The sequence below is a fragment of the Tursiops truncatus genome, chromosome 12, assembly GCF_011762595.2.
Source record: "Tursiops truncatus isolate mTurTru1 chromosome 12, mTurTru1.mat.Y, whole genome shotgun sequence".
NCBI classification, from domain to species: domain Eukaryota; kingdom Metazoa; phylum Chordata; class Mammalia; order Artiodactyla; family Delphinidae; genus Tursiops; species Tursiops truncatus.
Window position 1 is genome coordinate 38,163,436 of NC_047045.1, and position 12,764 is coordinate 38,176,199.

The 12,764-nt window shown below is 36.3% G+C and overlaps 1 protein-coding gene across 4 annotated transcripts in view; it reads right to left on the minus strand.

Moving 5' to 3' along the window:
* The window catches only part of PDSS2 (decaprenyl diphosphate synthase subunit 2), a 267,116-nt gene that overhangs the window by 107,249 nt on the left and 147,103 nt on the right, over positions 1-12,764 (minus strand). For all 4 annotated transcript variants that reach the window (XM_019929522.3, XM_019929521.3, XM_019929520.3 and 1 more), the window contains one exon: positions 7,905-8,103. In XM_019929522.3, the coding sequence (XP_019785081.1) occupies positions 7,905-8,103 (199 nt within the window). The remainder of the gene's footprint in view (positions 1-7,904; positions 8,104-12,764) is intronic.

Genomic DNA, 12,764 nt, shown 5'->3' on the forward strand with positions numbered 1-12,764 from the left:
CAGAGAGAAGGCAAAATGGTGGATGGCAATTTTTCTTTTTTCTTTAAAAAAAAATTTTTTTTTTTGGCAATTTTTCTGAAACAACAGGTAAAAGAAGAATGAAAATCTGGTGGAAAACAGCTGAAGAGGATGTGTATACATTCTGGAGACTGTCTAAGGTGAAATGAACTGAGTTGTGAACAGTAAGAGACAAAGAAAGGGGCACTGTGTACAAGTCTACTGGGTGAAGAAATGATGGTTGGAGAAGAGACTGGGGTCAGGTGGCTGAGGATGAAGAGGAAGTAATCAGCTGTTCATCTGCCTAGTACTTTGTAAACTCTGAACTCAGGAAATTCCTTGAGTAAAATCATTAGAAAGGCAAAAGAAGAGTACTGAATAACTCAAGCTGGAAAATACATTTTTTTCTCTCTCTGGCTTTGGAGAAATAGCAATTTATGTCAGTGAAATTGGAGGGGAAAAAAAAGCTGGTTTAATTAATTTTACTTCTAGAAAGTGGGAAAAGGGATTTACAAAAATTGAGGTTGCCAAAGTATACAATGAGATTGCCATAATCAGTATGTTTCTACCTCTCATGGCCAACCACGGTGTGTGGTTCAACTGTACCCATGTCAGAGGGTGTATTTTTGTAGAACACAGACTTCTTTTTTTTTTTTTTTTTGCGGTACGCGGGCCTCTCACTGTTGTGGTCTCTCCCGTTGCAGAGCACAGGCTCCAGACGCGCAGGCTCAGCGGCCATGGCTCACGGGCCCAGCCGCTCCACGGCATGTGGGATCTTCCCAGACGGGGGCACGAACCCGTGTCCCCCGCATTGGCAGGCGGACTCTCAACCACTGCGCCACCAGGGAAGCCCAGTACACAGACTTTTTAAAAAATGGGTTTCTTTAAATGCCAGGCATATGGAAGAAATGCTTCTCTTGCTCTTTTTTTCTTGTCTTCAGGTTTCTGGTTTGACACAGACACTCAGAGAAGTGTCCATTTTGCATGATGGCATTTGACCTTCCTATGACAAAAAGATACTTCATTCCATTGTTTTATGGCACCACAAGGGTAAAGTTCAAGGTTTTAATGAGATAATACATTTTAAAAGAACATAATATTTTGCCTTTTTAAAAAATTTATTGATTTAAGGCTGTGTTGGGTCTCCGTTGCTGCGTGTGGGCTTTCTCTAGCTGCGGAAAGCGGGGGCTGCTCTTCATTGCGGTGTGCGGGCTTCTCATTGCAGTGGCTTCACTTGTTGCAGGGCATGGGCTCTAGGCGCATGGGCTTCAATAGTTGCGGCACGCAGGCTCAGTAGTTGTGGCTCGCGGGCTCTAGAGTGCAGGCTCAGTAGTTGTGGCACACAGGCTTAGTTGCTCTACGGCGTGTGGGATCTTCCCAGACCAGGGCTTGAATCCAAGTCCCCTGCCCTGGCAGGCATACTCTTAACCACTGCACCACCAGGGAAGTCCCTGTCTTCTTATTTCTAGCACACATCTCAAACATTTATCACTTTCACTTTAAATACAAGGAAGCAGACTCAGAATATAAATACAGTGTCTGTTTAATATGTGGCTATGTTAGCATGTGATAAGAAAAAAGCTGGAAAAATTATTTTGGGGATTTTGAAATTGTAATTTTAAAATAGTATTTTGACTTCTCTGATATGGAGATAGTTTCCTTTATCGTTACAACATATGACACCCCACTTACGTTCTGCACATATTTACTCTAGTCATGAAAATCTACCCTTGACTGGGTCATATGAAGAAAAGAACATTAGTCATGGGTGTCAAACTAAAGAGGATGAAAGCAATTAATTCAATAATTTCCACAGGTAAAATACTTATGACAAGACTGTAAACACACAAGGTCACAATAATGTCTATTTTAAATAAATATGACAGAGAAAAACTTAAATTTCATATGACATAGTATGTTTTCAGGTTTCACTTTTCAACATGAACTTGAAAGTAAACAATATAACAGATAAGAAAAACATCAAATAACCAATAGCAGCTGCTTTATTAAAATATATAGATGGTATAAAAGGAGATTTATATGCATAAATTGAGCATATTTATACAAACAAAATTATTCCTTGTAAACAACATATTTATACCTTTTGGAAAACAAAGTTAACATAAGAGAATACATCAGTTATGCAAGGACTACATCTGTGCCACTGGTTATTTAGAAATATAAATCACTAATGCTTAATAGAATGGCTCCCAGGAGTGACATCATGACAATGTTCTGGGATGTTTAGACAAGACCCCAGAACTAACTAACTCACAGATGTATAATCATAGGTCCATTAAATGAAAATCACTACAAAGATTAAAAAAATAACATGGTGAATTAAATTCTTTAGATACTAGGGTCATCACTGTACATATAAAACACTATGTTTTTTTTTAAAAATAGATGACAAATAATAATATGCACAGTCTTATTTACACTGTGGCTTAATCTTAAAATACAAATCCAGTCTACAAGTAAACACAGAGACGAGGGAAAAGCTCTAATGGTCAGCCAGATTTCTAAATTATAGTGCTTTTCCATGTTATGATTTTTCCCCAGTTATTCAGTGTGTCTCATTGATAGCTTGATGCTCAAACACTAAAATTTTAGATTCTGGCATGACCCCATCATTTCAGCATTCAGTGATGTTCTGCATGAACACAACATAGAGCAATTTATTTCAATGGAGTCAGGGAATTTACAGCTTAAAAAGAGGCATCTGAGGTCTCTTAGTTCAGGGTCTTTATGTAGTGAAGTACTAAAATAAAAAGTTGCCCTTAGGTCCGAAAATTGAAAATGAATGATAACTCAAGCATTAATTTTTAAACTCACTACTGAATTCAAAATCTTGTTAATTCACACGTACGTGACTACAGCTATAACAGTAAGAAGACAATTATCAGAGGATTAATATACCAATTTCTATACTTAGAGATATTTAAAAATCTAAGTGTTACCTAAGGCAATTACCTTGAAGACCCCTAATATCTTCAGGGAAAAGCCAAAGGGAGAATAATTGACTTTGCTAATTTTACCCTTGGCAATTATAAAACAGCTCTGAATTTCATATGACTGCAGAATACTTCATCTAATGGCCTGTCCCTGCAGAAGTACAGTGATAAACACATAATATAGAAATTCAGACAAGAATTCAGTAGCAAAAGAAAATGGGAAATTGGTAGAATGAGTAAGTCATAAAAAATTAAAGTTGCTACAAATATGCTAATTTTAACTACCAAGTTAAATATACACCCTCAAAGAAAAAGCAGACAGTTACTGTGGAGAAACAGAAAACTATACACAACAATTCTGTGTTATGTTCTACCTGCTCCCTTATTTCTGTGGCCTCTATTTATGTTGCTATTGCCGACAATTTTTCTTTCTTATAAAAGAAAATTAAAACATCATTAAATAGAATCTAACTTTACCAAGATATTAACCATATGTAGAGAGCTTATTTATCGCCACCTCTTCTTCCCCTTCAAAAACCCCCTTTTAGTAGTTAGTATTATACTTAAGCTTCTGGGAACTCATTTAATAAAATTATTCCTCTTCTGAGATAAAACTTTACTTTCCTTAAAAAAAATATTCTAAGGGGAATATTGCCATGTATTTAAATGAAAGGAACTGGCTCTGAATATGGGAGATTTGCTTTATCAAAGAAAATTCTTTGATAAAGCATTTTAGTTACCCCTTACAATCTACTCAGTTTAAAATACTGTTCACATGATTTGGAAATCATCTATTATGATTAAAAGAGGGCTACAAAAAGCCTAGATTTGTAGAAGATCAATTATGGACCCCTGGACATGGTAGTCAAGGTCTTTCACAAAAAGTGAGCCAGTGAAGCATCTTTTGAAATTGACCTTGTAGAGCCTTCAATGACCCTTTGAAGAACAATGTGCAAAAGATCCATGTTTTGGATGAACGGGGTTGTGTAGAATAAAGGCTTCAATTTAACACACAACTATCAAAGTCAGAAAAAAACATACCATGGTTTAAAAAGGAAAAAAATTCCTCACCAGACAAAGGTTGATAAAATGCAAATCTAAAGGTGCAAACCTGTGCACAGACCGTGAAGGTACAGGGCTCACTGGAGGGGAAGGGAATGCCTGATCATTCTTATTCCAAGGAGAAGCTTCAGGCTGAACCGTTGCTTGGATATTCTAAGCTTTTTTTGGGGGGTGGGGGGAGTAAATCAAGTAGTGCTACTGAAATCCAGTGCCTAATGGAGCAGATGGTGGAGGTCTTAGACTCTGGAACATTTATAGTGATGCTTCTGAATGCAAAACACCAGGAGTGGATTTCACCGGCTGTGAATCTGATTTGATTTTGATGGGAACAAAGCCTCCATTTTCTCTGAACTTGAACCACACTGAAAGAAAGAATGTGTGAATGATACAAGCTAGCTAAGAAAAAGGAACATATTAAATATTATTCCCATAAAGTGGTTAACACAAGTGAATACTTGTTTGTGTCATTATAGCATGTTAATAATATTTGTACTTAATATTTGTACCATCATCTTAACCTTATATAACATTTCATCAGAATAGCTTAAGTGAGTTAGATCTGATGATCAGAGCAAACAGATATAAATTTGTCTGAAGGCAGTAAGCTTTTTTTTTTTTTCTTTTTTAATGGTAGGGGCCATGCTGAGGGCTAATTACTGAAATGTGGACCTAGTTAGTATGTCCGTAACATCTCTTCCTCTCAGGTATGTGAGTCTAAACCATGAGTGGCCAGTGTGTGTGGCTAATCATCTGCATACCAGACCTGTACTTTCTGAGGCTTCCTCCTTCTCCAAGACCCAGAGTTCAACACAGACCATAGCAGGTATGGTGAAGAGGGAAGTTGGACAATGCAGTCAGAGAGTGGCTCCCAAGTCAACTGAGATTATTTATTATTCCATTTTATTTTTAATTTTTTTTTGCGGTACATGGGCCTCTCACTGTTGTGGCCTCTCCCGTTGCGGAGCACAGGCTCCAGATGCGCAGGCTCAGCGGCCATGGCTCACGGGCCCAGCCACTCTGCGGCATGTGGTATCTTCCCGGACCGGGGCACGAACCCGTGTCCCCTGCATCGGCAGACGGACTCTCAACCACTGTGCCACCAGGGAAGCCCCTATTATTCCATTTTATACGGCCAATTCATTTCTTTCTTTAGCTTCCTTTTCAGATGAATATAAACTATATATTAAAGGTACCATACTATTTTCTCCCTAAAACCAGCGGGTCTGTCTTATGAAAATATGTGCTAGCCAAAAGTGGGATGGGAAGGTAGGGCAGAATGCTACTTGTCTCCCAGTATCTATTCTCTGCATCTTCCGGATTTTTGGTTGGGCACATGGCAACCTCACAATCGTTTACATTTCTTAGTCTCCCTGACAGCTAGGTGTGACCATATCATTAAATTCTAGCCAATAGGATGTAAGCAGAAGGATTTCAAATAACTTCTGAGAAACGTCTTTAAAGTGGTGACACTATACAATTTATCATCTGAACTGGGCCATGTGAGAGTAAAAGGGAGTGCTAAAATAATTAAAATTTTGTACTTTTTGAAACTGGTATTTATTAACTAACAATTGATTTGATTATACTGGGGGACTTGCTAACTAGTTCTATTCAAAAACCATTTTCAAAAATAAAATTTCAAAAGAAATAAAAATAACATATATCCATGTACATTAAAATAAAATAAAAAAGAACTTCTTTATATTGATAATCTGAATATTAAAAAATAGTCAGTAGAATAATTATTCTTGGTACATATTCACATACTTTGTTTCTTAGCAATATCTGTCTCTAATATTGTGTCACTGGCATTTTTCTGAAGGATGTGTCTATAAAAATATGGCATTTAAAAATAAAACTGCTAGCAATATTCTTCACAGTTGCATTTTATAATTAATTAATTTGAAATTACTGATATTTTAATTGATTCTTATTGGTAGACCATAATATTTTTAATTGAGAAAGATGCTCTTTCTACAGGTTCTGAGTTACTTGGTAAGCTCAGAGCAAATTTTCTAAATGGAAGAGACACTCAGTTCTAATTTTTTTTTTCACATTGAAAAGTGTAACTATTCCACCCCAAATATTTTCAAGGTACTGTCTTCTTGCTTCCTTCAGAGTACTTTCCTTTGACAAATATTTTTAAAAGGTAAAACTTGTCAAATAAATTGACTCTATGATTCTTTTGAATGTTTTGCCAAAATTAGATGCTGCAAAGTCTAGGCCTTCTCAATTTCATTTCATTCATGTATGTGTATAATTTATTCAAAATAGGAGCACCACCAAAAGATTCTTCCTGCAAGATGAAATATTCCCAATCAGAAGTACAGAATTGCAAATTTTAATCTTGTAGAGCATTTGAGTTCTTACCATTTACGTTGTTCAATTCCTTCTTTCCTTCTGTAGGGAAAAATTCCAATGGAAATTTTGTTTTCATTAATTGCAGTTCTATAAAAGCTTCGTTGGGTGTTTCAGTTGTTGAACACTTGATTTCAGATTTCCACTTGATTTTGAACAAAATGTCACCAAAACTTTGATGAGCCATTTATAACAAAATTCAATACCATTGTTGGGTATAAAGATTTCTAAAATCTGATTGATGACAGGCAACAAAGAGAGAAGGCACATATTGTGGTGCTGAACTATATAGTTTTATACTCAATATCAGCTATATTCCCCAAATCTTGTAGTCCAGAGAGTCTGACTATAAAGATATTTGTAAATTTTTGTAACAATAGCTTCTATTTCAATTAGTAGAATGTTGATGTTTGTTTCGATGCAATTATGAATTATGGGTGTGCCTCAACCAGTTCCAAGTCCTCCATAGATTTCTCAAGATAGTAAGACGGTCATTTTTATCACAACACTGTATGTGTTTCACCTAAATTTGTACTTGTATTAATATTGTAAACTAACAATTTTATCTTTCATGTTCAACTTTTTTTTTAAAGTCTTTATTGAATTTATTACAATATTGCTTCTGTTTTACGTTTTGGTTTTTTGGCCGTGAGGCATGTGACATCTTAGCTCCCTGACCAGGGATTGAACCCACACCCCCTTCACTGGAAGGCGAAGTCTTAACCACTGGACCACCAGGGAAGTCCCTCATATTCAACTTTTTTTTTTTTTTTTGTGGTACGTGGGCCTCTCACTGTTGTGGTCTCTCCCGTTGCGGAGCACAGGCTCCAGACGCGCAGGCTCAGCAGCCATGGCTCACGGGCCCAGCCGCTCCACAGCATGTGGGATCTTCCCGGACCGGGGCACAAACCCGTGTCCCCTGCATCGGCAGGTAGACTCTCAACCACTGCGCCACCAGGGAAGCCCAAGGAACTTCTTAAATAAACAATATTGCATCTAAATAATTGAATATTGTGCAACCATTAGAAAGTTTATGAAAAAAGTTAATGACATGGGAAAATGCCCACATCATATATGCCATGAGAGAAAACAGGCAGGATTAAAAAAAATCTTGCACATGTAAGTTCTCACTTATGTTACCCCCAAATCCACATATATAAATGTATGAATAAACAAACAAAAAAAAGACTGAAAGGAAATACATGAAAATATTAACCAACAGTGATTATTTCTGGATAGTGAGATGATAGGTAATATTTATTTATATCTTTATATTGAATATTTAACACTACCCTATAATTAACAAATAATTCCATCTGTAATCAGAAAAAAATAGAAATTAATTTCAAAACTCTTTCCTAGCATTTACCAGTTTTAACTAGTGTTGACACTGCCATCATCGTCATTATCATCATCACAATTTTACTGAGCATCTATGTGTGGGGAGCTGAGGCAGCAGAGTGTTCAGACCTCTGTGGCTCCTGCAGTCAACCAAAGGCCATCCAGATACAAGCAAACCCTGCCCAGTTTTACCTTGGTGTTCTGAAGAAGAGCTAGTCCATTGCAGGCATTTGCTAGAAGAAAGTCTCCACTCAGGATAGCTATTTTATTTCCAAACTGCATGTCTTTCAGTGGCCCATCAGAAGATTGCAATTCATCTAAATTTACTATCCCACGATGTACAAGGAGAGCAGTATGGATAAGTTCTGTGATCTCTGCCAAACTTCTTTGACTAAAACATAAAGGTAAGACTTGTCTGAGTATAAAGAATACCAACTTATCACTAATGTCAGACTTCAGTTTTCAACAACAAAATATTTTATAGATTAGTGTCTCTTTTTTTAGATTATTCCTTTTTCATGAAGTTTTTTTCTATTGAGATATAATTGACATATAACATTACATTAGTTTCAGGTGTACAACATAATGATTTGGTATTTGTACATACAGTTGACCTTTGAACAACACGGGATTGAACTGTGTGAGTCCATTTACATGAGGATATTTTCAATAAATACTTAGGTATTATACAATCTGAGGTTGGTTGAATTTGCAGATGTGGAACCACAGATATGGAGGACCGGCTATGGGCCTTGAGCATCCGTGGATTTTGGTATCTGAAGTGGGTCCTGGAACCAATTCCCCGTGGATATCAAGGGAGGGCTGTATTGCAAAATGAACACCACCGTAAGCCTAGTTAACATCTGTCACCACATATAGTCACAAATTTTTTTTTCTTGTGATGAGAAGATCTACTGTCTTAGCAACTTACAAATACACAATACAGTATTATTAACCACAGTCACCATTTATGCATTATATCCCCAGTACATTATATCTTCATGGCTTTTCTTTTTAAAATAACTAGAAGTTCGTGCCTTTTGACCACCTTCACCCATTTTGTCTCCCTTCCCACCCTCCACCCGCCCCCTGACCCCAACCTCTGACAGCCACCAATCTGTTCTCTGTATCTATGAGTTCAGTTTTTGGTTTTGTTTTGTTTTTTTTTATATCCCACATATAAGTGAAACCATACAGTATTTGTCTTTCTCTGACTTATTTCACTTAGCATTTTGAAGCTTCGTGGGGTTTCTTTTTGAAGGTTTCAAATGCACTTTTTTTCAATCATGCCATATTTTAATGGGTACATGGTACTTTTACTTGGCATCAATTATGAGTTGGTTTTGAAGCAATTCAGTATTATACCAGCTGGATGACTGATGATCACTGATCTCTCCATTCTTTTGGGGTGACTCTGCTAGCAGGGGACAGGTTCCACAGTATTCCAATTTGTGTTGCTGCATATACCCATATAGCAACACAAAGTGGCCCCACTAGTATTACCAGTTTGTCATGGAAATCATGTGTACGTTTCTGGTGTCTCTGCCTTGCCATTGTTAGCTGAATGCTTCAAACTCAGGGAAACATCATGAAGCTGAAGACAGAAACTGTGGCAAATGCAGCTGAGGGTTTGGTGTAACTTCATATCAAGCACCCTCGCAAAGACACTTGAATGAAGTTTTTATTAGAGGCCTTTCCACCAAGTAGTTTGTGATCCATAAGCAGATCCTGACACCTTTCTTCTCTCTACCATTCCCCATTCTCTATCCCACGAGTCACCAGGATTCCCCAGAGAGAAGCTGACCAGTAAGGGCCACCCTCTACAGTTCCATTTAGATACTTTGTCCTCAGTATAACTTTAAGATTTATGAGAATTCTTACTGGTATCTAATAAAACTCCAATTTGAGTGGGAATATAACTTGTGCCAGACATTAGGTTAAGCACTTTTATGCATTATTACTTTTAATCCTAAATGCAAAGCTGTGGGATTTACAGACATGAATAGAATGTGGTCTCTTCCTTCAAGGACCTTATCTTTGAGAACAAGAACCAAGATATATATCTACAGCAGTAATTAAAATAGAGAAGGCCCTTGAGGAGCTTATAGTATAGTACTGTATCAGACAGGATTTCAAGAGATGTTTGTTTTCTTTTTTATACTTTTCTATAGTTTGTACCTTTTCTATAACAAAAGTATTACTTTTATAATCATAAAAAATTAACAATTACTATAAAATTTAAACCTCATAACCACCCTATGATAGGTATTACTAACCTCTTTTTATAGGTGAGAAAATTGATGTACACAGTTTAATGACTTGCCCAAAGGCACACAGTAATACAGAGCTAGAAATCCATTGAAATCTGTTACAAATGGCCCCATGTGAATCATGCCACTTCGTTTCCACGCTCCTGTGTAGTCCCCTCCACCCTAACTTTGGGCTTCACCATGTGACTTACTTTGGCCAAAAAGACATTAGCACACGTGACATAAGTAAAGCCTTCTAAGTGTTTATGCATTAAGGCTTGTCCAGTGCAGTCACACGAGTGACCCCAGAATGTAAGAAATAAAATGGCTGTTTCAAGTCACTAAATCTTAGGATAGTTTGCTATGAAGCAATAGCTATCTGATACAGAAACTGGTATATCTAGGAGTGGGTGCTGTTGCAAAAAAAGCCTAAAATATGTGTCAATGGCTTTGAGTCTGAATGTTTGGGGCTAGAGGTAAAGGCTGAAGAAATGGCAAAGTCTTAGTAGAATCTGGAAAGGCAGTGAGGAAACTGTTATTGGGGGATTGAGCAAAAACATATGGTGTTATAAGGTAGGGAAACAACTTGCAAAACTTTTATCTGTGGTAACTTGAAAGACAGAAAATATACCTAAATATTAAAAAGTAGGTAGTGAAAGTGGAGAGATCAGTGGAGGAAGCTGTAACAAAGGCCCAAGTAACAAAAGGGTTTGACCTAAAGGTCAAATTTAAGCATTTGACCTAGAATAACAGCCTTAGACAAGGAGACAAATAAATATAAAACAATCTAATAATAAATATAAGAGACTCTTCTCTCAAAAAAATGTAGTACTTGTTTAACAACTACAGTACAGTAATTACATAAAGATGCAATAAAATAAAGGAGCCAAAATACTTGGCATATACAAAAGAAAAATTACGTTTCTGATTTACTCCCCTAGCTTCAAAAAAAAAAAAAAAAAAGTAAAAGAATATGTAAAAATGACCCCGTGTACATACTGTATCTGACTACAAATTGGGGGTGTAGGAGAAGATGAACCAGTGAGTTAAACAGCTTCTGAAAAGAGTAGATTCATGGTTTAGATTAAAACCTTACTACATCCCAAAGAAAATCACCAAGGATGGAGCCTTATAAGACTATTGAGAAGTTAACAGAAAACATTTTTGAAAAGGGAGCTAAAATTTAAAACTATCCTTTAAAAGAGTGACTAAAAGAAAGGAATAAAAATATATTTTATTAGTACCCTGCAAATGTATTCTAGCTTACGAAAAAGTTCGCTGCTACATTTCACAAAAATTGCACAATGAGATTATGAGCAAGTATAAAACTCAAGAAGGGTTAAGCACTGGATAAATCTCTCATGCAGTTCAGCTTATGAAAGAAAGTAATAACCAGGAAAGCAAAAGTTGTAGGTGTTTTGAATTACCCTAAGGATGAAAATGAATGATTGGGAGCTTTTAATAAAGACATCTATAATCATAAAACTGCATTCATTAAACAAATGGCAATCTTTAAATGCCACATGGCCAGAAACAACAAAAACAGTGGTAATAATAAAAGTGAAAAACCATAATATGTACAGCACCCACCATTCGCAAAGAACTTTCACTTATATTATCTACTTGTGATTCTAATTACAGCAGGTCTGGGAGGTTAAAGACCTGGTCGGAACATTCAGTTTATAAAGGACAAAGCTGGAACTCAGAGTCACCTTGTCATAGTGACCAATGATAATTTAAAATGTTTATTTGCCTAATGAATAGCAAATGGTGGTAGGGGGCCAAAGTCACCAATGTTACCAAGATTGGTATATGCCCACCACAAACTTGTCCAATTTTCATCCTTAGTTCTAAGCACTACAGAAGAGAATATTTCTAGGAGAAAGTATATTATGACTAGACTTGACTCTTTTTGTTCATAGTAGCTAGGGAAAATAATCAAGTTGTTTCCAAATCATTTGGTTAGAATCAAATCAAGTGATTTAACTCAGTCAGGAACCTAGATAACAGTTCTACCTATAACAGACAGGTCGTGGGCAAATCCCTTAAACTCTCAGGTCCTTGGTCTTCTGAACACTGAAAGGAGGGGAACTGGAGAAACAGTCTCTTCCAGTTCTAAGGTTCAGGGATTTGAGTCCTAAAATTTAAGATTCAGCTCTAAAATTCTAAGATTCGGGGATTAAAAAAAAATTACTTAGACTGGTAGTTAATAGTTAAAAAGAGACAAAATTATTGCTATTATTGGTACCTACTTTTCTACAAGAAATAGAAATGAACTGATTGGTCATCTTGAAATCTGTCCTGCAATTCCACTATCTAGTATGATGCTCTCAACTTCTAAGATTTTACCATTAGATAAACAACTTCAGGCCACATTACACAAGAGTTAATTTAGCATACAGCAGAGAAGCAGTGACAATATGAAAGAATCTGGGAATTTTTCCTTTTCATTATCTTATTCCTATTTTAGCCACCCAAAGCAATCTAGTAAACTTTCAATGTACTGGATTTTTAAAAGTATCTTGTATAAAAGTCTTCATGTGATCTTATGTATATATGTTTTAGTACTTGGGTATTTTTCATGCTAAATCTTGATTGGAAAAGAGTCACAAATGAATACTGCTTATGTTAAGTAATCAGAGTAAGGAAGTAATTACTACATTGAATGTAACCCCGAGGATTAATCAATGTTTTTACATGAATTTTCACCAAATTACTTTCTTTCAGTTATATGTTAAACAACTTAACCTGCTTTGATCCATATTCTTCCAACCATTCTCCAATTTTTTTAGCATCCTAAGCT